We start from the raw sequence: 25,502 nt of genomic DNA, 5'->3' as shown, positions 1-25,502 counted from the left end.
CTCAGATGAGAACTCAGGTTTCCTGGCTCTCAAGTCCAACCTCTTTCCAAGATCACTTCTCAAATTCTTCCATAGGAAGTTTAATTAAATTATGTGCTTCACATTGCTTGTGGTTTGAAACATGAGCTTCTTGGTATCCCAGCCTCAGTGGGGTCAAGGTAGCGTGTTAGCCAGCACCCTACGGAGGAAAGACAGAGCCCTGGCCAGGTTGGGGGCAGGAAGTTCATTAGTAAGAGGGATTCCAAGTTAAAGCTAAAGAAACAGGGCCACAGCAGGCCATCAGGGAAGAGCAGTGAGTGGTGAAGAAGAGGGGCAGGACATGCCCGGAAGGCCCTGGGGTTGTGCCCAGGTGAGGAGACGTGGTACCTCTGTATGTTCCCTTCAGGGACCCTGCTTCCCTGGGCTGAGCATCCCGCATTCCTGATTACGGCTCATAGCCATTAAAGTGACCCCAGTTTTTGGAGGGAATCATTTCAACCAAGAGGAAAAAAAAAGTTTTTAAAATAAAAAAGGCTCTATTTGAAATTTGTCCTCCTAACTAGACTTGGAGATAGTCGTAAATTGTACCCTTTATCTTCGGATCTGGGGGCACCTCTGCATTTCATCAGTTCATTCCATTTCAAAAAACAGTCCCATAAAGATTGGCCTAGGCTCTCAGGTGTCCATGCATCATTATATAAGTCCTTTAGAAGAGGACTTCACCTTTTTCTCCTCCTTTTGCAGTCCTAAGTTACCTTTTCAATTAGTCCTAAAATTTTGTGGAAGGCCTCATAAGACTCACGCCCATACCTGGCCAAGGTAATTAAGGATTTCTGTGCGTCAAGCACTGCCAGTGTTTAACCTAAGAAACAATATTGACTGAAAATAATTGAATCTGTTATAGTTGCTAGAAGAAGGCTTTTATTTTTATTTTTGTTTTTTTGTGGTACGCGGGCCTCTCACTGTTGTGGCCTCTCCTGTTGCAGAGCACAGGCTCCAGACACGCAGGCTCAGCGGCCATGGCTCACGGGCCCAGCCGCTCTGCGGCATGTGGGATCTTCCCGGACCGGGGCACAAACCCGTGTCCCCTGCATCGGCAGGTGGACTCTCAACCACTGTGCCACCAGGGAAGCTGGGCTTTAAATTGTATTTTGTATTGTGAGATTTATATCCCAAAGGATGTTTGAGATGCTAGCTATGTTTAGATTTAATTTTCAGATCTTATCACACTTCATAGTGTGCACTGTTTTTTTCCCCCTACCCCTTGCAGATGTACAGCTTTTTTAGTAGAATGGAAATAATTTATTTCCAAACAAAGGGATGGGACTGATGTTCTTTGAATGTCCACCTTGATGATGATTTATATAAGGTGGACACAGACCCATCTTTTAGCAGGAATATGATTTTAGTTAATAGTAAAGTAGGAAAGAATACCACAACCATGAAAAAGAAAATTAAGCTCATATTTGAGAAGAGTTTTAGTGTTCATTGAGTATAAGTCTGCAGGTACTGATTTGGACTCTGTTATAAGCCAGATAAATAAAACTGCAGAAATTTAATGTGAATCGATTTGACATACAGTAGACTATTACCTGAATGTGACTTTTAATACATAAACTATATGGAGAAGTTAAACCAGAATACCATTTAATAATGTGCGTTGAGAACTAGAATTAATAAGCAGATCAGAATACATTCATTGGCTGTGTGTTCTCTGATTAGGAGAGTCGAAATGGGAATTATGATAAACAAGTGGGTTGGTAAGGCTAAACTCAAAGCAGAGGGAACAAGGGGAAAGACCTTGGCAACTGGTGACATCAAACTGTGACTCCTCATTGGAGCCAAGTCCAGGAGTCCCCCAGTGGGTCACAGCCTGATGGATCCCAGCCTTTCCTATTAAATGATGACAAAGACATTGACAAAATTGCTTTGGTCATACAAGCCCTGTTCTTTCTGTTGGCTCATTCTTTCCCTAGTTAAAACCATTGACTAGGCTGTAGGTTGGTGCGGTTTTAGAGATGTTTAATTCAAGCTAATTAGAGTTTTAGGCAGTTTTTTCTTTGGCGTATATATTTTTAATTCTAGGACTTAATGGGTTTGCTTTTTATGTGTATGCAAAAAACTAATCTCATCTATTATGACTTGATTTTGTTATTTTAACTTTCTAAGGGTAGGCTTATCTTCACATTTCTCTTCCTTTTTGTACTAAACACAACTTGTACTCATCCTGTACAGTGTAGCGTAAGCATCTTTGCCTCAGTGCACGTCTTCATCTTCTTGATGTCCACTTCTCCTCCCTGTCGGATTTAGACTCCCCTCTTAGACTCTTTCCTCTCGTACCAGCCTGTGCTTCTGTGTTCTTCTTTCTTACACCCCTCTGGTATTGGTGGGTGGTAATAAACACATGGATGATTGGTTTAATTATGCCCAGTGCTCTCTTATCTGTTAAAAGTCGTCTATCTTTAATGAGTAAAGTTGCTTTCTTTTTAAATTGAAAACGTAATGCACTTTGATCCACAATAATAAAAAGGTTTCATTTCCTATTTTTCTTACCTTAAAGGGGTGTTTGGAAAAGTGTCACATAATTAAAGTTTCTTGAGTTGGTAATTCCACTAGGAAAATTCTGTAATAAATTTTATTTCTTCCTAATGTTCTGATGGGGAATGAGCTGGAAATGACCCTAATAGTCCTATTTCTTGACCTGAGCCATTTCATGAACATTTTTAAAGTATGATAATTAGTTTCAAAAAATCGTGATAGACCCAAATAAATCAAGATAAGGACGCAGTAAGTGGGGGTATAGAATGTGTCCTTCTTCGAAGTGCACATAATTTCTTAATTCCCCTTTACTGGTATACCTGATTCTTAACAGTTTTGACAATCGATGTTTTACTTTGAAGTTTTTTGAATAGATTTTGCCTCCAGTGCCTACTGTCATTCATCTCTATGGCATTTCATGGAACCAGGTGTGTAAGAAGGGTCACCATTTGTGACTTTCACAAAGAAGCCAAGAGCCAGGGTGTTGAAAGCCCTCGTGGAGGAGGCTGAATGAATTAATAATTCACCTGTGAAGGACTTTGGTAGAGAACAGAGTTCCTTCCTTCTCTTCCTGTAGAATAAGGAAGCCTTATTGTAAAAGTAGGTTTTAAGATTGCTTTCAAAGATGGTCACAGTGCAAGCAAAGAGTAAAGACAGGTGAAGCAGACACAACAGAGAGACAATACGGGCAGGAAATAAGATTATTTAAAAATGTATGCCCTGGAGTTCTTCCCCTGTGCTGGCAGAGGAGGGACCACAGATCTGACCCAAAGTTTCCTCCAATCTTAGGAAGAAGAAAAACAGATGGGACAGATGCTGGGAGATCCTAGCTTAGTAATTAGCCTCAGGAACCAATGGGATAGATTCTGTCAACAAGCTGGTTTCTTGTGTGCTGTTTTATAACTATGATCTGTTAATAGTATCCAAGGATTACAGTCCATGGGAGAAAAAATCTAGAACATTCCTTCCTGAAGCCCAAGGCCTAGTTAACTCGAATTGACATTACAGTCCCTACACTACAGTGTTAATTAGGGTAGATGTGTTGCTGCCTAAAGTCATGAGAGATTTTATTATTTAGAATAAGCATTTAAGCCTCATGAAACAGGAGCAGTTCTCAGTTACAGGAGGGAAGGTAGTGTTCACAGTCACAGATTCAGTCAACAAATATTAAGGACCTGCTACGGGTCCCACTGGGGATGTGGCAGTGAATAAGAACAGTTGTAAAAGGCAGTTAAGAGATGGATGTACAACAGTGTGAATGTACTTAATGCCCCTGAACTGTACACTTAAAAATGGTTCAAATGGTGAATGTTATGTCTCTTTTACCACAGTTTTAAAACTGCCGCAATCCAGCAAGTAAAAGGCAACTTCGTGGGACTAGATCAAGCACGTGGGGTGGGGGAATGTTAGGGTCTCTGAAAGGGGCCTCTTCCCTGCCTGGAGGGGTCCTTGAGCCCGTGATCCAGAAGGACTTGGGAGCCACTGCCCCCACCTTTTGAAGTTTAAGGAGCCAACTGGAGTCTGGGGTCCACGGGGTGCGACTGCAGAGGAAGGGGAAGGGCCCCACTGCCCTGGGAGGCTGGCGCCTTAACGTCTTCACTTAACCGAGCGTGTCCTGGTGCTTCCTTCACAGACGGCCATCCTGAGACGACAGGGGCGGTACGTATGCTCCACCATCCCTGCCAACGCACAGCAGGAAGCTCAGAGCTTATTTGTTACAGAGGTAATGTATTTCTTCTATGCCTCCTCCCCTTTTAAAAATTTCAGTGATATTTTCAAGAAAGTGTCAAAGAGGTAATTACATTTTTATGGTGGAAGTTAGAATAGAAAAATAATAAGAAGTTTTCAGAGTCTGAAACTTGGACAGAAATGTCAACAGGGGTCAATTTGATGACAAAACATGAATTCTACAAAACTTATCTCATAGCCTTAGAATAGGAGTAACTTGTGAATGAACTCACTGGACACCTAGCAGACTTTGATGTTGTTTTTTTGTGTGGTTTTTTTTGCTGGTTTTTTTTTTTTTTTTTACATCTTTATTGGAGTATAATTGCTTTACAATGGTGTTATATTGTTTTTAATGGAGACTCAGCATATGCATTTATGTATTCGTTGACTTCATTTATGTGTTTATACTTGTAATTTATTATCAAGATTAGTTCAATATTCATGAAGTACCAGGTAACAATGAGCAGAGCCTAACTATCCCTGATCAATATATGATTATTATTACTTTTGTTTGAACATACAGAAAACGACTCTTTCGTTAAGGAGGAAAGAAAAATTATTGCTTTGAGATTGCTTGCTTGTTCTGTCTTGAGGTGTTTGTTTCTTCCTACAGGTGCCTTTAGATAGGATGAACGAGTTAGATGTTTTAATTTTGTTTCTTGAAGTGCTCCTTCATTTAAAAAATAGTGTATTTTTATCCCCATTTTTCTAGTTGATATTTAGGAGCTAAATATGCCCATCAATAAACTTGCCCACTACAAGGAAGCTATGCTGTTCTAAGCAAAGGACCATTACAATAACAACATTTAGTTTCACTGAGATTTTTGAAAACTTGAATGTATAGTTAAAATTTTTGAAGTGTGTTGTTCTCTTAGCATTCTGAAAAGGTAACTTCTTGTCTTACCTCCTTTGCCACTCTATTCGTAATATTAATGCAAGACAAACACAGCCAAATATGTTTACAGAGTCTCAAATGTTTATTTTAAAGCAGGACATTAGGCGAACTGTCCTGCAGCCTGTTTTTGTAAAGAAAGGTACACTGCGGCACAGCTGCACCCATTTGCTCGCTCACATATGCCTGTGACTACTTCACATTACAGCTCAGACACCAATGGCTGCAATGGACACAGTGTGTCCCTCAAAGCTGAAAATACTTGCTATCTGGCCTTTTGCAGAAAAAAATTTGTTGATCCTTGTTTTAAAGCATATAGTAAAATTGTTAATTACTAATTCAGTTCTCCCAGTTTCTTAAAAAAAATATTGTGTTTGAGGGACAGCTCTCCATTAGGTTCTCCCATCACTGCAGGCTGGGCAATAGCGACTTCACCCTGTGGGGCAGGAGCCAGCATAGCTACACCCTCTTGGGCCTCTTCCACCAGGGTGGAGTGCAACAGCACTTCCGCCCCGTACTCTTGTCCACAGGAGGATGACCTAATGGCTTTAAACAAAACAAAACAAAACTTCAAAAACCTTCCAGTATAACTTCAAAATATTATTGAATTTCACAAGTTTGAAAGGTCAGTCATGAAATCAGCCCAGTCAGATCCCTGTCTCTTTAGAGATGCAGTTCTCTGCGTACTGATTTCTGATTGAACCCCTTGTCTCCTAGACTTTCTACACCTCCAGAGGGGTGCGGGTTGCTTGCCTTGTTCTGTGCACCTGCCTTGGAATTTTGCCTGTGCCTGCCTTGTGGGTGGTCAACAATGGCTTATTAAATGAGTGAAGCTAGTTACTTAACCTGGTTAACTGTGTTTTTTGCAGTTCCTTATAGTTTAAAATATTTAAACATTGTAATTATCTTTCTTACCCATTTTCCCTAAGATATTAAAAATCTGGGCACTCAGGTGTTCTGTTCATAAATGCACTGATTATGTACAAGTGTATACTTATTTATTTATTTTTAATTGGGCAGGTACATTTTATACTTCGGAATAGGTTTAATATCCTACAAGAGACTTTGGTGGTATGAAAGCTGAAGTTGAAGGACTTGGTGAAAAACCAGAACAAAGATAATAGAGCATGTCCACAAGGCTGTGTCATACATAGTCTGACCTGACTTAGCTATGCTAATGGACCCAGGGATAGGATGGGAAAACCCAAACCTACAGATAATTCTGAAGTCATACTGGTTTTGGAATGTGATTTTGAGTGTGGATGTCTGATGTTCTAAATGTGAAAATGCTTTGAAATTAAACAAAAAAGCAATTATAAGAATAAAATGGTATTTAAAAACATTTGTAACTACTTAGCAAAGAAATTGAAAAGTTGTTCAGCTCCCACATCTGACTTTGTTTTTAACCCTTCTCTGCTCTTTATTCCACCTCAGAATGATCATATAAAAAACTTATTCGCCCTTCCGTTCACAACCTTGCCAATAGAGTGCTTAGTGTAGAGCCTGGCACAAGAGGCATTAGCTGTAGTTACTTTCATGACCTTGGGGTTTTGCTTCAGAAAGCCTTCGGGCATGAAGTATGAAATGGATAAAAAGGTTCACAGTATAAACAACAAAGTGAAGTAAACAGAATAGAGACTTTGTTCATGATGTTTCAGCCAGAGTCAAGTCAACTAGGTACGACTAATACATTTAACTACCTATGTTTTCACTTTATTCATTCATTTTTTGCCACACTGACATCTATATATGTGTAGTCTAGAGCTGTCCATACGGAAAAGCAAGTTCGCTGATGGAAAATAAATCAAATGCTTCACCTGTTGATTTTGACTCATTCATATTTGAAGATCTGGTGGAGGAGACCTTATAGTCTTAAGACTCTACACACTACTCAGTGGATCCTCCTGGACAGATGAATGAAAGACACCGTGCTGGTTGGTCGAGCTTGTCAGATAGCGAGGTAGTTTAATGCAGTCCGTGTAGGTTGGTGTCACTGTGGAATCTGGGCAATGGACTGCTCCATACTTTGTACATTTGTACACATGCACGCACACATGTACACGTGAAGAGATCATGGTGCCACTGTGAATTGGAATCTAAATCTTTCTTCCTAATTACCTCACACTGTCCCTTATAAATAAAATGAAAATCTGAGGGCAAATGTATGTAATATTGACTAATGAGCAAGTTTTAATATTAGTAAATACTATGGAAGTATCTTTAGGTTCACACTTTCCATTTACTTTCATGTTCTTCTAGAAGCCCACATGACTTCTTAGGAGCCAAGTGGTTTTAAGTCAGAAACAGCACATTGTTATGTAAATGCAGCAAGAGGAGGTGAGGTTTGTCTCCTTGTAACATCTGCTTATCATCTGATCATGAATGACGATGACCTAAGTGACCCCTCTCCCAAGTGTAACATTTCAGTGGTTCTTAAGCTTCATAGGAACCTCTAATGGTGGCATTTCAGGCATGAGAGGGTTGAGGGGAAAGAATTTTTTTGATATTGGTGTGGGTGTACATTCATAAACTTTCCCAAATGTTTTCCAAAAGTCATCACATGTCTTTTTTCTTTTTCTCTTATGCTTTTTTTTTTTTTATGCTCTCCCCCCCTCCCCAAATAGTGCATCAAAACCTATAACTCTGACTGGCATCTTGTGAACTACAAATATGAAGATTACTCAGGAGAGTTTCGACAGCTTCCAAAGTGAGTAAATGATCAGACCACACAAGATGGGGTTATACACACAGGGAAAGTTCTTTGTACTTGAAATGCCTAGGGAGATGTGTAACTTCACATGCAATCAGAGTGATTAGAGAAAATATTTCTAGATGGTTTGTGTGTATATGGGTTAGCTATTGTTTACAGGGTATTTGTTAATAGTACTCAAACCTGGTACTCTGGGAATTGGTAGGTGGTAAGAAACACATGGATGGTTTAATTATGTTCAGTGATTCTGCTCAGGGTACCACTGATGAAACAAAAACAGGTGAGATTTTTTTCAGTGAGAAACAGAAAACAAAATGTAAGTGTATTGAAATATGCTGAGGTGTGTTTTATCTTAAAAATAATATTTTGAAGAGACATGAAAAGCATTTTATATTGAACAAATTTTATATTTAAAAAATGTACATCAAAGAACAAGCATTTTCTCAAATTTCTTTACGTCCTTTAAAGTATTAACTCATTCTAAAATATACCAAAAGCAAGTGTGTTTAGATTGATGAGCAGTAGTTAAAGTGAACCAGGTATAGATAGGTCTTGCCTTGAGAGGGTATCTGTTATAAAATGGTACATCCTGAAATAACACAGTTGGCAGATTTTAGTTTATTATGAAAATTGAAAGCACATAATGATGGATTGTGTTTCAAAAGTAACCGTTGCCAATGAAAATTTTAATTAAGACCCTGTTAATAAATTTTTCTTAGGGTTTGTTCCATCTATGAGTTTGAACTGTTTATACTATTCTCAGTGGACCTAGCTGTTTGTTTTTTCTGTTTGTGTGGTTCAGCCACTCCTTAAGAGCGTCCAGCCAACTTCCCAATTGCCTCTTTTTAAACCTCTGCTGAGAACACTCCCTTCCAGCATTGTCCAGATGGGTACGCTCCTTACTTCTGTATGTACCCAGTACTTATCTGGGGACTTAATTCTTCCTGTTTGGTCGGTAAAGCTATCTTCACTGATACGTTTGTTCATGCTCTTCTCATGACTGAAAGAGAACCGACCGGGGATTCCGTGTATTTTATACGATATACTTTTACTGCTGGTGGATTTTACCTCTTGGCGTTAATAAGAATTTCAGTTGTGTGATGAGAAGTAGACGAAGGTTGTAACAGTGATTAAGAACATAGACTCTGTAGTCGGCCTGCATCATCTACTTACTCTGCCCTCTGTAAGCCTTAGTGTCCTCATCTGTTAAGTGGTCTTAGCACCAGTCCCCACCATCTAAAGGACTAACGGAGTAACACATGTGAAGTATAGCACAGTGCTTAGCACATAATAACCGTTTAATGACTGATATCGTTATTGTCCTGTTTTTGTTGTTAATACCATCATCATTAAGACTGTGGTTTCCAATCACTTCAGATGGAGTGACCTCATTTAAACTTCGTATTAAAAGTTATTCTACCATGTGTTTATTTATTAATACACTTTCCCATTTTTAATCTACGTAACTCCCAACAAGCCATGCCGTCTTGTCTGCCTGGCTTTTGGGAGCTCTCTAACTCTTGCATCACCCACTTTGAAAAGCAACTTCATCTGCTGTTTTTATTCTTTAGCCAAGTGGGCCAGCTTTGGATTTGTTAAATGCTGGTTCCTTTGATGGGGGAAGAAATGCAGCATCTCTTCATAGATTAGGTAATTATAAAACAAGATTCTTTCTTCTTTTTAAAGCAAAGTGGCCAAGTTGGATAAACTTCCAGTTCATGTCTATGAAGTTGATGAGGAGGTGGACAAAGATGAGGTAGGATGCTTGCTGGCGGATCGAAGGATTCATTTAGTTCACAGATTTAGAAGATTCATTGGAAAATTACCAACATTTAGCCAAAACAGGAATTGGAATGTTCCTTGAAACCGGGGAGGAATTTTTTTAAAATGTATTGTTTGATTGATTGAAATAAGGTCTCTGTTTCAACTTGACTGCTTAGCATTGCCTGTTCCTCTGGTCCTTGTTTATTTGTTCTGAGATCATTTTCAAAGTCCTGGACAAGATTTGGCTACATTGTTAAAAGATCAAGATTACTTAGATCCTAAGTTGAGGTTGTTTTTCAGCAGGCTATTTGAAACAAACTGGCAGCCAGTAGATTTTAAATGGCTGTTTCTTCAGTGAGGGCTCTGAGTAAAGTAGATAGTACCCAGAACCTCTGAATTTAACAAGCCCACTCCCCCTACTATTGGGGGAACGGTTATGGCCAGAGAAGTGTATAAAGAGAGCCGGGCATTAAGGTGACCGTGTCCACTGAGCAAGGAAAACCTAATAAAAAGTTAGTGCTGCCCATCTCTGCATTACTTACTCTTCCCTACTCAGTATTAGATGCCTAATTGTGAGTGTTAACAATGTCCATGGTAGCAAATTATTTTAGAAACAACTTTAAAAATATTCTGGGAAGAGTGAGTGGTCATTCAAAATGAAAAATAAGATATTAAAAACTTGGTGCTGATTAATAGTAAGAGGAGGACCGATTGAAATAATGCACATAAGAGCGCACACCAAACTGTAAAATCCTAGACAGGTAAGTTACTTCTATTATCACTAATAATAACAACAGTAAAACCACCAATATTAAAATTGAGGTGGGCTTCCCTGGTGGCGCAGTGGTTGAGAGTCCGCCTGCCGATGCAGGGGACACGGGTTCGTGCCCCGGTCCAGGAAGATCCCACATGCCACGGAGCGGCTGGGCCCGTGAGCCATGGCCGCTGAGGCTGTGTGTCCAGAGCCTGTGCTCCGCAACGGGAGAGGCCACAGCAGTGAGAGGCCCGCGTACCGCAAAAAAAAAAAAAAAAATTGAGGTGGTCTCAGACAAAGCATAAGACAGGTCTTTCTGCAGTTGTCTACTTGATTACAAAAATAAACATCATAATTAGACTAGTCCTCAGGAGGTGTGAGCTGGGTGACCTGACAGTGTAGTCCTCTCTTCCTAAGGCTCCTACTCAAGCGTGTATTGGACAGAGTCTTAGGGGGCAGAGTCACAAGGCAGAGGTCTTAGAGAGTAAGGAAAGGGCGGGGGTCAGGATGTGGTGGAAGGTTTGCCACATTGTGTATTTGTGTGTGTGTATATTTCATCTGTCTGTCTGCTTATTATATGTGCAAATATAAGCCTGACTTATTTATAGCAGCAGCTGGCAGCCCCATGCCCTTAAACCCAGATCTCAGTGTTCGGGTCAGAACTCGAGGAAACATGTTTCTTTACTTTTCTAGCTGTCGCCCTTCACTTTTCTCTCTCCTCCTTTCCTCTCTCCCTGTTGTGGTCTTGCCTCTCTCTTTCCTTCATTTCTGTTGCCCCAGCATTTTATCTCTGCTTTCTTTATTGCCTGCCTCATATTTCCTTCCTTTCTTATTCACCTTTCCCTGAACTAAGCATCTGGGAAGTTTTCCAGGAATTTGCTTTTGTCCTCCAACTATATGGGAGTGTAATGTGAAAACATTTTTCATCAAACCGGGCGAGACCTTACAACTTGAGTGGTTAAGTATGGTATGTACTTTCTGTGGCTCATTAAACACTTAAAATACTTGGGGGGGAAAAAAAAACTTGGACTAGAACAAGCTTTGCTTTTTAATGGACTAGCATTTGCTTTTTAATGGACTAGGCTTGTTCCACCTCTTTTATTGATAAGTGGACACAGTAGGTGTTAGTGCCAGACAGTTACTCCAGTAAAGGGGCGAGGGGCAACCTGGTATGAATTGAATGGATTTCCCATCAGTAATATCGGGAGATTGATTGCGACGTTGCCCTTGTCTCCTAGGATGCTGCTTCCCTCGGCTCTCAGAAGGGTGGGATCACCAAGCACGGTTGGCTGTACAAAGGCAACATGAACAGTGCAATAAGCGTGACCATGAGGGTAAGGAGGCCCATCACCCTGCTTTCCCCTTACTAAGCCCTTTTTTTCCTGTGGGTCTTGGAAATGATGCTCAAGATGAATGGGCATGCTGTTTTTTCTGACAAAAGTGACATTGTCTGGTGAGTGAGATGCCTCCCTGGTGATCGGTGATCGACCCCCACTGGTACAGCCCCATTTCCACCCGCTCCCCTTGTCACCCTCCAACCACCAGCGTGATGAGATCATCGTAAGGCTGGTGTGAAGGTGCAGTCGCCTTACAGCCTTTCTTCTCCATATTGACTACAAAAGGGATACTTGGTACCTCGTAGAACATCACCGAGGGGCTACACCTAAGCACTTTCATGGAGGTCTTCCTGCAGTAAAGTCAAGAAAAGCAAAAATCAAGGACTAAAGGGAAAATGGTTAAATTGGAAGGGGGTTGTCAAGAGAAAAGTAAAACTAGTGTAAAAACTATTCAGGAGAGAAGTAGGACCAATGAAAGGCCAGAATTAATAATAAAGAGAAACAATGGAAGTGAGGTAGGATGAGCAGGGGATAAAAGTTAAATCAGGGGAAATGCTGATTGTTGTAATCCTGAGGCTGGAAAATCGTCCAGTTCCGTGAGGCAGAGAACAGTTCCTACTCCGTGTGAGCAAGACACCCTGGGGATTTGAGAAAGTTTCCATCCTTCTGAGCTCCATCCCAAATTAGACTGAGCTCCATCCCAAATTAGAATTCCCTGCACCGCTTCTGGGTGGTTATGTAAAAATCTCTGATTCTGTGGGTGAGAAAAATGACCCAGGAATGCTTAGTGAACCAACTCCACAGAATTTAAATTCAGTAAAATTATTAGATGTGTTGGAGAGTCTTAACTCACCCAGTTACCTGGGGCGCTGGCCAGAATTAGATTTGTTTTGGAGAGAACTGAAATGGTTTTTTCATAGGGTGTACTTGTGAGTTATTGAGAGAGATTGTGGCTGTTTTCATCTTGAAACCATAATTATGTGTGTATTTTTCTCTCAGTCGTTTAAAAGACGATTTTTCCACTTGATTCAACTTGGTGATGGGTCCTACAATTTGAATTTTTATAAAGATGAAAAGATCTCCAAGGAACCAAAAGGATCAATATTTCTGGATTCCTGTATGGGTGTGGTTCAGGTAAATATGAAGCGAGTTTTATCGTTGAGTTTTCTCATTTGTAAAAGTACCATCTATGAATTAGCAGATTTAAGCAAACACTTCAAAAAATGGCAATATTCGTGGTAGAAGTGTAATAGCAGACTTAAAAATGAGTTAAAGGCTTGTTTTTCATCATTTTAGAAGATAGTGGGTACAACACACATGCAGAATTATGTCGTAGGAGGCCCGAGTGCTCTGCATATGAGTTTTTATGTTTAAAACCTGGCTCAGCTACTTTTTAAATTTAAATTTATTTATTTGTTTGTTTATTTTCGGCTGCGTGGGGTCTTCATTGCTGCACGCAGGCTTTCTCTAGTTGCGGTGAGCGGGGGCTACTCTTTGTTGTGGTACGCGGGCTTCTCATTGCAGTGGCTTCTCTTGTTGTGGAGCACAGGCTCTAGGCACGCAGGCTTCAGTAGTTGTGGCACGCAGGCTCAGTAGTTGTGACTCGTGGGCTCTAGAGCGCAGGCTCAGTAGTTGTGGTGCACGGGCTTCGTTGCTCTGCGGTATGTGGGACCTTCCCAGACCAAGACTCGAACCTGTGTCCCCTGCATTGGCAGGCGGATTCTTAACCACTGCTCTACCAGGGAAATCCTCAGCTACTTTTTAACTGTGTGACCTTGGACTGGCTATTAACTGAAGTTTCTTCACATGCAAAATTCAGATAATGATAATATTTCCTTAATAGGGTAAGAGGATTGGATGAGTTAACTTGGAAATATTCAGAACAGTTCTTAGCATCTCTGGGATGACTTTTATCATGATAGTATCAATGGCACAGGGGTATATTGGCCAAGAGACTGGGTTTCAGATTCAGAGAGTTCAGATCCCTGCCCTACCCCTTACAGCTCTATAACCTTGGAGATATTTTTCAACTTCTCTGTGCCTCAGGTTCCTCATTTGTTAAATAGGGATAATGATAATACTGAATATGGTTATGGAAGGGATTAATCAATACATGTAAAGAGCTTAGAGCGGTGCTGGCACATGGTAAGCGTTCAGCCAATATTAGGGTTGGGGTTAGGGTTTGTTATCATAGTGCTGTTACAGTTGTAGAGTTAGTCTTAAAAGTTATTTTAATTATACATGATACATGAATGTATTTGTATTATGAAATGTTAGACAGTACAGGTAGTGCAGAAGTCCCTGTTGACCCCCATATCTCCCTTTCTTAAAGAGCTACCATTAGCAGTTTGGTGTGCCTCCTTCCATGCCTTTGTAGAATTGCCTTTGAAAGCAGGTTGGCAGTTTCCCCAATCTGTCTGTTCGTCCGTCCATCCACTCATCCACTCCCCTCCAGTTTTCCAGGAATATCTAAGGCAGCAGTTTACAAGGATACATAAAACACAGGCTAATATAAATTTAAAGTGGTGTGAAAGGAGTCAGGGTAGGGAAGAGATGAAGTGGGATTAAGTTAAGGAAAAAGCATGTATTTTAAAGACCTCACTAACACCGGCTATGGTGGGTGACAAACCAGGCTCTACGCTTTCTAGCTTGGAGACCCGTTCAGTTGCACAGTGTCTGTAGATACAAACAGTCCAATTAGTCAGAAGCTGCCCGAGTAATCTCAGAATGAAGCCCATTCAGGCGTTTCTCTTGGGGGCCCTCATACAGAGGGCGCTGTGTGATGAACGAACAGTCTTCTTGACGGCTCCTCACAATAGACGCAGTCACCGTTATCAGAGAATTCTTCCTTAAGATGACTCACTGTTCGCTGATGACATTAGCCCAAAGCTCGGTTCTCTAAGAAAGGTTTTGTGGGGCCAGTGTGACCAAGGTTAGAGACACAGCTCTGGTTTGACCCTCAGGTATACTTGCTTATGCATTCACATGTTTACTTAAAATTAAATTGCATTTTCATCCAAATAATACATTCATCTGGTTTAAATGTCAAACAGTACAGAGAGGTAGCACTAAAGGCACAGTCCTGCCAGCATCACCTCACTTCACCTACTCCCCACTCCCTGAGATGGTCATTTTCAACTTTTTCCACTGTTTTTTTTTTCTTGGGATTTGCCTCCATATTGCTAGGTAAGGAGTGTTCGCTGCTCTTCATTCATCAGTTGTGGACATTATGTGATTTTAGAGGGGATTTTAGCTCCTGCAGCCCTCCTTCATGCTCTAAGCTGGACCGACTGCTTCCTCAGCCTCTGCACAGTCACCATCCTGGAAATTCCCTTTGCTGTCCTGCCTGTGTCAGATTCCTTGTTTCCAGGATCCCATGTCGTCTTCTTTCTCGTTTTCCTTTCTTGTTTTGGAGGAACACATCCTCCAGGAGCTTCCTGGAAATCATGTGTAAGATCTTAATTTTTTGAGAGTTAGACGAAATTTACCTTAGAATTTGAAGGCGTTCCATTGTCTTCTAGATGCTTGTGTTGTTTTGGAGTCTTATGTTATTCCCTATTCTTCACAGTCTTCTCCTTATCTCTTATCTATGGTGACCTGAAATTTAGGTTATTGTGTCTTGATTTTGATTTTTTTGGTAAGCTTTTTTGTTAAGGCATGACATAAGGAGAAAATAAACATGTAATGAATGAGTTTTTACTGAGTTTAGATCTCTATTATCTATTTGTGCTGAGAAGTCTGTTCTTGTTCTGGAGACTCTGTCCTGCATGTTCTAGCCGCCTGGGTCTTCTGAACTCTGGGCAGCTTCCTCAGTTAGCAAAACTGTTGGACTCTGTTCAGGCTCACCTTCCTGGGTCCAGATATGGCCTCCAGGCAGGAAGTGATGAGGTGATGGTAGGGCTCACCTCATCTATTTCCTTTCTATCAGGGATCACAGGGCTGCCCTGATGGTTGCAAAATACCTAAAAACAGTTGTTTCATCTATTTTGCCCAGTTATTTCTAGTAGTTATGTTGGGAGAATAAGTCCAGACCTTGTTGCTTCATCGTGGTCAGCATGGAAGTTGGGGGTCCAAACTCAGCTGGCTACAGGGGCCAAGCAGATAAATTAAGTGAAAGAAGAGGCCTAGGTGTAAAGTGATAGGAAATGCTGGGGACTGTGACAAACTGGAGCACAAGTGGTCCCGTTTAAAGGGGCAGCTGATGTGCTGGGTGGCACTGCCAGCTCAAGGTTGCCAGCTCATCTGGTTCAGGAAAACCAGAAATACAAAATTTTAGTTAAATCTTGGTATTTTTAGTTACTGGTGACTAATTTAAAAACAAACAACCCCCCCCGAAAAAAACATTGTTTTTGGTCCTCTAGTGCAGGACCAAACCCTAGATCAAGGTGATAGCACCACTTAATATTCATTGAGAATTATTTTTGCATCAACAGCTAATTGGCACATGGCACTCTCAGCTTGTAACCCAAACTCAGCTGAAAGCTGCCACTGTAGAAACCAAATTATATCAAAGTATGTTTATTCACAGCATAAAGGAAGGAGTACCAGAGCGAATTGTCAATGACAGTGAAGTAACTTCTTGGGTGGGATTGCCAAGTAGGAGTTCCATTTGGATTCTTAAGCTGAGAGACCTTTTCAGTTACATTTTAGTTGAGTTTTCTGGCATTGACTTTAAAAAAATGTTTAAAGCAAAACTAAATATATTTGGCAACTCATTTGGAAAGTAGCAGTAATTACTTTTGTTTTATAAGAGTTTTGTTGCCTGTCTTCAGCAGAGTATAGGTGATTTACAGTACGGAGTCCCCAATCACTCAGTCTCTGGAATACATTTCGGAATCTAAAGTTCTGGCTTCAGTGGCCATCCCTTCCTTCATATTCTTTTTGCAGGTGTGGCTGATGGTGTTTTACATTTAACGAATTGTGTCTAAGGCTTCAATATGTTTAAATAATTTGTTTTTATCTCCACATCTGTTTGTAAGCTCACCTCCAAAAGTTGAGGCTTAAGTATTTCAGGTTTTTTTTTTTTAATATTGCTTTTGGACATTGTAAAAATATGAGCTGATTAAATGCTATGAGTTCAAAGAAATGCCTATGCTAAAATTTAAAACTAGACCTGAAAAGAATCCAGTTACGAATCTTGAGCCCTAAAAGTATTTTAGAACCTTGAAGTTGATTACACTTATTTTGCAGATAAGGAAACTGAGGCTCAGAAAGAGGAATAATTCAGCATCAAGGCCTAATGCTCACCCTACTTTTAACTTACTTTCATAGTAATGAGTAGGTGAGGAGTGCAGGGGAGAGAACTCCTTTCATATCTGGCCTCTGACCCCTTCTCTGACTCCTTCTGTGAAGTGAGGTGTGAGGCGTTGTGCACAGTGGTCTGCATGCTCTGCTGGGAGCAGTTCTCTCCTGAGAACCATGCTGCAGAGGTCACAGAGGCGACTTTGGGAGGGCCACCCTGTCCCCGAGACATTCACTGAGAGCCCCCTCAGGGACTGCGGCTAACCAGCTAGAATTTTAGTGGGCGAAGGCTCTGCTCGGACACCGCACATTGGTGGGAATTTGTGATGTCACGTCCCTCAGCCTGTAAGTACCAGGAGTCTTGTGTCATGTTCCTCGGAGCTGAACCTCTATCTAGTGCAGTCACCAGGGCGATTTTACCCACCAGGGGATGTTTGATAATATCTGAAGACATGTTTTGATCTTCACAACTGGGGGGCTATGCTACTGGCATCTAAGGAATAAGGCCAGGCTGCTTCTAAACAGGCTACAGTGCACAGGACGGTCCCCATAACAGTTACTGGCCCCAAGCGTCAATAGTGCCAAAGTGGAGAAACCCTGGCCTCGTGCACATTCATCCTTCGTCATTTAATGCACATGGACTGCGGTTTTTATACTTTGAGTAAGATACCCTTTCACAGGCATAAAAGCTGGAGGCACGAGGGAAGCTGGAGGAAGGTAGACATGGTGTCTAAATACCTTTTGGGCCTCATAAATGATGAGAAAGTTCCAGGTAAGGAAATCAGACATATTGATAGATAATGGTTTGCTTTTAAAATGTGATACCACATACTACTTCATTAAAAAAGATAGGAGCTAGAGGAACTGAAAATTTTCAATGAAATTTCATTCATTCAGATATTTTTCAGGAGCCTATTATTTGCCAAGCAGTGTTCTAGAAATAGGGATGTAGCACTGAACAAAAGAAATCTCTGCTCTGAAGAGCTTCCATTTCATTGGATGGGACAGACAACAAATAAATATGTAAAATGTGTAATGTGTCAGATGGGGAAATAAAGCCATGAAGAAAATAATTCAGGGAAGGTGGATACAGATGGGGGTTTATTGGGAAGGGGCTTGCCTTTTTAAATAACTTGGTCCGAAATGCCGATGAGATAGTACCCATCAGCAGATAATAAAGAGAAGAATTTTTAAGGCTGTTCCAGTTCTTCTGAAATGTGTCTCTTTACCCTTTTTCTGTTTCAGAACAACAAAGTCAGGCGTTTTGCTTTTGAGCTCAAGATGCAGGACAAAAGTAGTTACCTTTTGGCAGCAGACAGTGAAGTGGAAATGGAAGAGTGGATCACAACTCTGAACAAGATTCTCCAGCTCAACTTTGAAGCTGCAATGCAAGAAAAGCGAAACGGAGACTCTCATGAAGGTAGGCAGGTATAGCTTTCCCCAGGTGCATGCACACTCTGCGGGTGTCTTCTGTTTTGCCAGAGGGCACAGGAAGTAGCCAGATTACTGCAGAGGTACATGGAGGTGGGACAGACGTGAGCTCCTTAGAGATAACCTGTCAGCAAAGATTTTGTCCCAGTAGAATGTCCTACCCTGACATCATTTGTATAATGAGAAGAATCACAGCTTTGGAGGCAGAAAGGCATACCTGAGTTCAAGTCCCAGCAATACCATTTTTCAGCCGTGAGACCTTGGGCGAGCCACTTATGTTTTCAGAGCCTTGGATTACTCTCTTGTAAAATGGGAATCAAAACAGAACTTGCTGGTCAATGGGAAGATTAAACAAGATAATGTATCTCAAGTACCTGGCATAGAGTCGGCACTTCAAATACTAATTATAGTTTTTATTGTTATCATTAATCATATCCTTTGGAATTTTCAAGTCAAAGTTAGGATGGGCAGAAGCCACAGATTAAATTGGTTGGGAAAATCTGGCTATGTTCTTGACAATTCATGTTTTATTTCAGGCCCTTGGACAGGTGATTCCCAACTCTGGCTGTGCTTTAGAAGTCCCTGGAGACTTTTAACAAGTACTCTTTCCTTTGTCCCACCAGAGATTCTGGTTTAGTTGGCCTGGGCTGGTGCCTGGTGGGTGTGGCCATGTGTGCTGCTGTCCATAGCTCTTGACAGTTCTGGTTAGACACTGTCCGTGCTGCTCCAGCCATCAAATGTTCAGCTCTCACCACTGGGCCTGGCATCAGCATTTTTTAAAAGCTCTGAGGTGTTTCTGTTGGGTATCCAGAGTTGCAAACCACTGTGTGAAAGGGCACATAAGAGAAACGGCCTTCCTCCTCTTGTTTTAAATAAAATGCTTTCAACTGTGAGTGACTTAGGTAATCTGTTTTGCTGTTTTAGATGATGAACAAAGCAAAATAGAAGGTTCCGTTTCCGGTTTAGATAGCTACCTGCCTGAACTTGCCAAGGTAACATCATCTTAAATCTTCTGCTCTTCATAGAATGATATTGAAAGGATTAACAAATACATTAGAGTAAATTATTAAAATCATGGTGTAGTTACTGCTATTTTTTGACTTCAGCATTTGGTGAGGTGAAACACATGGCTGACTTCTTAAGTCGGATTTGAGTCTGTTTTCCAGAAAGTACCTTACAAAGTATTCTCTTTTTGTTATTCTTTGTTTTCCCCACATAATATTTAATGCCACATTAGAAGTACTGAAGAAATAACCAAGGTGCACAGGTAAATGTTTCCATAGTAACATGTTACTTAATATGTTCACACATACTCTTCCCCTATTCAAGTTAATAGAGACAATTCCAAAAAGGATGGATAAGTAATAATCTTGTTACTGAACCAGAGGGTTGCCTGAGTTATATGAATTTTTCCCGGGTCAGTCTGAATGAAAAAAAAAAAGTTATACCTGTTTTTTATAATCTTGAGAAACTCAAAAAGTTACTGAAAAGCACGAAGATCAAAACAACCATATTCCCACCACCCAGATTCAACACCTGTTACTGTGTTGTCTTTTCAGCTTCAACATTTTTTAAAGAAATAAAAATATCAGTTATACTTGAAATTCTTTTTTAAACATCATCTGTATTCCATTCCCTTCTTCCCCCACAACCTCAACTAGAGACAACCACTATTATGAGTTTTCTGGAAATACTTCCATTTGATTTTCATATCTTTACCAATATATCTATCATAATAATATGTGGCTGTGTTTTGTACGTTTAACATATTATATAAATGCTAACATATTATTCTGTACTTGTTTTTATTTTTAAATTAGCCTTGTTTTTGAGATCCATCCAAGTTGGTATATAGATCTAATTCATACCCTTTATTGCATTGTGTAAGCATTTTATTTTAGCAGTTCTATTATTTCCAATTTTTTCTATTACAAACAGTGCTACAATGAATATCCTTGTACTTGCCTCCTTGTGTACATCCCTGAATAATTCTTTTTAAATGAGAGAAATATCCTTGTCTTCTTTGGCCCTTTATATTCTTACTCTGTTATTGCCTTTCTATTCTTGTGTGTGTGTGTGTGTGAATACAGTGAAATAGAGACGCTATACACCCGTATCTTAAACACTGTAATAGAAAACATGGTTTATCTATATACCATTATAAATAGACTAGCATTCAACATTGACCTTTACTTTAAGACAACATAGCTGTTCTAAAATATAAAATCTCCCTCCCTGGCTAGGACTTTAGAGCATTGTTTTTCTTTAGCACTTGACTGTTACCACAGTATCTTTTTAGCACCTGCCTATTAAAGCTAATTTTAGTGCTGCCATTGTAACCTCCTTCTAGGCTGGGAAGAGTTTAGCTTGTGTGTTTGTGCTTTCATGTTATGAACTTCTGTGTGTCATATTTTGCATTGAGATTCGCTTTTTTGTTATGTTTTGGGGTTCATGATTTCTCAAAGCAAAATCTCTGTTGAAACAGATAATATATGTAGTGCAATCTAGAATTTTAAAAGTTAACTTTCTACACTTACTGGGTGAACACAGTGGATACCTAGGAGAAGACTCATATTATTTGAGCTTAATGTTGATTAATTAGAAATGTTTTTTTTTCTTGTGAAGACAAACAGGAGTTGTGCCTTCCTTTCTTCTCTCACTGCCTACTACTACCTGGCCTTCAGAATTCCTTGATCCTAAGACCTAAGGAGATATATATCACATATATTTATTCTTTAAAAAATATATATATATACATATTTATAAAACATATTTGAAGATGTTTTTCAAACTGGTGGGTAATGACCAAGTTAGCTGAAGCTATTTTAGTTAGTAAAAAGTAATTAAATTGGTCTAATTAAATTAAATTAAATTAATTGGTTTCAATCTCCATTTCTCATTTACTTTTAAATTTTGTCTTCTTTTTTTATTGAAGTAGAACTTATATAGAGTAAAATGCTCAGGCCCTAATTGTATAGCTTGATGGATTTCACGTTTGTGCACCCACATAACCCCCAACATATAGAACATTTCCAGCACCTCAGCAGACTGTCTTGTATCCTCCGTCCCAGCTGACATTCTCGTTGTTTTGACCTCTATGACTGTAGATTAGTTTTGACTATTCTAGACCTTCCGAAAAGTGGAATCATCCATATGACCCTTTGTGTCAGGCTTCTTTAGCTCAACATTATGTGACCCAGAATAAAAAAATGGATAGAATTGAATAGAGGATAGTAAAGTGCACTGCCTTTAATAATGATAGATATTATTTAAGATATATGTGTATATCATGCATATATCATATGTTGATATATATATGTAGAAAGAGAGTGAGTGTGTTTGTGTATGTGTGTGTTGGGTTGTGATGTAAATGTATTTCTTAACTGTGGATCATGGTCAGAACCTAAAAAGTGCAGCATTATAAGGGACTTAACTGTTGTTTCCCGCCCCCACCCCCCCCCCCCCGCCCCAGCTCTCAAGTGTTTTTAAACCATTTTAATTTAAGAAGGTAGAAAAAGTGCAGAAGGTAATTTTTCGAAGAGAAAAAAAAAGAAAATTAAGGTGTGCTGTTATTCACCAGCATGCTGCCATCCCACTTGTGGGGCAGGTGTCTGTTGGTGATGCCTCTTGTCCGCCTGCTTGGTGGCAGAAGTGCAGTGTGAGGGGCTCAGGCACCAGTGTGCCTGGCTTTTCAGCCCCTTCATCATCCAGGGCCCCGAGTGTGAGTGGTTTTGACTATTTATAACCCCCTCCAGTGTATCTGGGGTGGGATCATTTGTACCTGTTAAAAAAGGAAGGAGGTTGATTGATACCTGGTCATCCTGATTTTAGAAGGAATGGATTCCAGAGTGTGAGATTGAATAGGGGTGGGAGGGCGTGTGGGAGGGGGAGGGAGGCTCGAGTTGCACAGCTAGGCAAGGAGGGAGAGTTTAGTCGAGGTGAGGAGGTTAAGAGGGCAGTTAAGAGGGAAAGGTCCATGGGGAGATCTGGCCACAGTTACATCAGATTGCAGAGAAAGGACTAGAACAGTGGGGGCAGGCAAAGGTGTAATTTAATGGCAGGCTCCACTCAGGTCAACTCCTCTTTCTGCTTCATTCATCCTGTTGCCCCGGCTTTTGTTTTCCACTGTGACGGAAACATAACCAAACAGGATATGAGCGACAGGAAGTTGTTTTAGTACAAAAATAGCTGGTGTCTCATTGTGGAATGTGATGGAGGGGCCCTTGACATACAGTAGGAGTGATATGGAATTAGGTTTTCAGAATATTTTGTATGTTCTTGGCCCTTTTGTTGCTTGTACATTTAGTACTGAACATCTCTATTGTTTTCTTATGGGGACATACTGTGTATACCCTAAAACCTGTTCTTTTCCTCCTATTGTCTAAAATGGAGCCAAACATATGTTTGTTCTAAACGTAACAGCATTTATAGTATCAGAGTACACAGTCTTATAAACATTTTTATGAAATAAACACAAACTGTAGTTAAAGTTAGTTAATTGATTTCTTCCCTACAGTGTCAAGGGGTAATATGATCATGTGGTAAACCCGACTACTATTTATTTGATAAATATTTTTTTCTGGTTACATTTACCTTAGGTAACATTGAAATGAATATATATATATGTATGTATGTATATATATCGCCTCCTGTAAAGGTAGTATGAAGAAAACCCTCATGCTCCCACCTTATATTTTCCTCCATAGCTTTTCTATTTTTGAGCTCTTTGTGTACTCAAAAAACAGCTGCTCACTCTTAATTTGGCCTCCCCATGTGGTTCCTGTTGAACCAGAATTGCTCCCATTCTGTTACCTTGTAACTTCTTTATAGTGAATGAATTTACCTTTCTTGGTAAATCTTCCACAGTTGAACACAGGCTAGAGTCTGGTGTCTCAGACTTTATGGTCTCATTGAGGTTGAGTGAGCATCAGGAGGCCAAGTTCAGCAGTACTTGTCAGAACCCAAACAGTTTCACAGACACCTTCTCTGAGATTTTTAAACCACATCTGTAATAAATGCTTCCTTCTCTGTATCCTAATCCAGAAAATTATGTCATTGTGTTATGATACAAAGGAACCGGCTAGGGTTGTGTTTGTGAGGTCAGCTGGCGCTCCATTTCTTGGGCTTCCTTATCTAGAATGCTTTATTATAGCTTTGTGACACAGAGGATGAGATGATGGTCCCTGGGAGTTAGATATCATGGAAGTAGTGGAAACAAATCATGACAGCTCTTTAAGTTAAAAGTATGTATTCTGGCTTCAAAGGATTTTGCTAAGTCTTCCTGTTTGCAACCCATTCTGTTTAAATGAGCCAACAGTCAACACAGTATTTTCCTGACGAGCTGTCCTCAAAATATGGTGCTCTGGCCTTCGATTGTTTTCCCTGCTCAGAGATAAACTTAAGACACAGGGTATGCCTAAACTTTATGGTAGTTCTTCTGGAAACTCTTGAGTGTTTGGTTCATAACTACCTCTTAAGACAAGGAAGAAAACATTGTCAGGGTGTATCATTAGTGATTAAACTTAGAGAATACAGGAGTGGGGGGGAATAGCCTTTGTTTTAGACAAATCATTCTCTTCTGTAGTATCTGAGAAGTGTCCGTTTTTGTAGAGAGTGGCTCTGTCATTGTCACTTTTCTCTCTCTATTTTCCTCTGTACTGAATTATTAGACGGGCAGTGGGTAGGACCAGCAACAGGGTTTGGGGAAGAACCAGTTGGGTTCTTCCTGCATCTACGGTATGGACTGACCACAGGTTATTTTAAGAGCAGAGCTGGTCTCTGTCACTTTGAGAAGTGCTGGATGGCATAGTCTGTGGGATTTTTTTTTTTTTTTTTCAGTACGTGGGCCTCTCACTGTTGTGGCCTCTGCCGTCGCGGAGCACAGGCTCCGGACACGCAGGCTCAGCAGCCATGGCTCGTGGGCCCAGCCGCTCCACGGCATGTGGGATCTTCCCGGACCGGGGCACGAACCCGCGTCCCCTGCATCGGCAGGTGGACTCTCAACCACTGTGCCACCAGGGAAGCCCTGTGGGATATTATTTTACAGCTATGTTTTGTGGGCTCTTAGACTGTGAAAGTACTTATTACAGGAATTTATTTTATTGTCTTTACTAAAATTTAAGTGAAAATAAATGTACTTGCTATAATAAGTAAAAATATTCAAAGTTGTATAAAGAAAAGTTCATCTTTTCCCTTCAACCTCCATCCCCAGATTCCTGAGAGCACTGATGTTATTAACCTGTTATAATTGTTTCTTTACCGAACCAATTGCTCATGGAAACATTTACACATATGCAGTGTTTTTAGTTATTTTTAAAAATATGCTCATGATATATATATTACTCTGAAACTTGTTCTATTACTTAAAAATTTTTCATAGATGTCCCCCTGGGGCCATAGAGGATCTAGTTCACTCATTTTCATAGCTGCATAATTTTCCAAATATGGATACTGAACACTTTTTTCAGCCATCTCCCTATTCATGAGCATCTAGATAATTTTCAGTTTTTAGCCTATACAAACAGTGCACAATAAACATCATGACGTATTTGTAAGCTGAAATACTCATGCTCTTATTTCTGTATGAGGAATTCCCCAAGGTGGGATTTCTGGGTCACAGTTTATTGTGCTTTTAGTGCTTTAAATATTGCCAGGTTACTTTCCCAAAAGGTTGTAACAATTCATATTCCCATTTCTCTGCATACTCACCAGAGGAGTGAAAAATGATGTTTCACTGCTTTAATTTGTATCCCACTGTTTTAGTAGTGGTATTTTTCATATTTTTGTATATTTATTTGCCATTTGGTTTTCCTGCTCTCTGACTTGCCTGTTCATATTCTTTACCTATTTTTTTCTGGTCTAATAGTTAAAGAATCTGGGCTCTGAAGCCAGACAGCCTCAGTTAGAAGCCAGGTTTCTGCTTAGGGTTGTGAATTTGGGGCAAAGTATTTACCCCTCGAGCCCCAGTGTTTTTCTCTTAAACAGGGATAATAATAAGACTTGCCTCCTAAGTTTGTACCAAATTTAAATGTGCACTTAGGATAATATCTAGCATAGAGATGTTGGCTATTATCAACAAATATTTGCTTTTATCATTATGATGCTTTCAAGTATTTATTATTCCCTGGC

At 40.2% G+C, this 25,502-nt stretch overlaps 1 protein-coding gene across 12 annotated transcripts in view; it reads left to right on the top strand.

The window, feature by feature from the left end:
- The window catches only part of DOCK9 (dedicator of cytokinesis 9), a 378,503-nt gene that overhangs the window by 241,604 nt on the left and 111,397 nt on the right, over nucleotides 1-25,502 (top strand). For all 12 annotated transcript variants that reach the window (XM_059995755.1, XM_059995754.1, XM_059995763.1 and 9 more), the window contains exons 3-9: nucleotides 4,151-4,240; nucleotides 7,762-7,844; nucleotides 9,534-9,603; nucleotides 11,604-11,699; nucleotides 12,702-12,836; nucleotides 18,189-18,363; nucleotides 19,299-19,366. In XM_059995755.1, coding sequence (XP_059851738.1) covers nucleotides 4,151-4,240; nucleotides 7,762-7,844; nucleotides 9,534-9,603; nucleotides 11,604-11,699; nucleotides 12,702-12,836; nucleotides 18,189-18,363; nucleotides 19,299-19,366 — 717 coding nt within the window. The remainder of the gene's footprint in view (nucleotides 1-4,150; nucleotides 4,241-7,761; nucleotides 7,845-9,533; nucleotides 9,604-11,603; nucleotides 11,700-12,701; nucleotides 12,837-18,188; nucleotides 18,364-19,298; nucleotides 19,367-25,502) is intronic.

This window comes from Delphinus delphis, chromosome 18 (genome assembly GCF_949987515.2).
Source record: "Delphinus delphis chromosome 18, mDelDel1.2, whole genome shotgun sequence".
In the NCBI taxonomy this organism is placed as follows: Eukaryota; Metazoa; Chordata; class Mammalia; order Artiodactyla; family Delphinidae; genus Delphinus; species Delphinus delphis.
The sequence above is the reverse complement of the archived record's forward strand: the minus strand, read 5'-3'. Positions and strand labels throughout refer to the sequence as shown.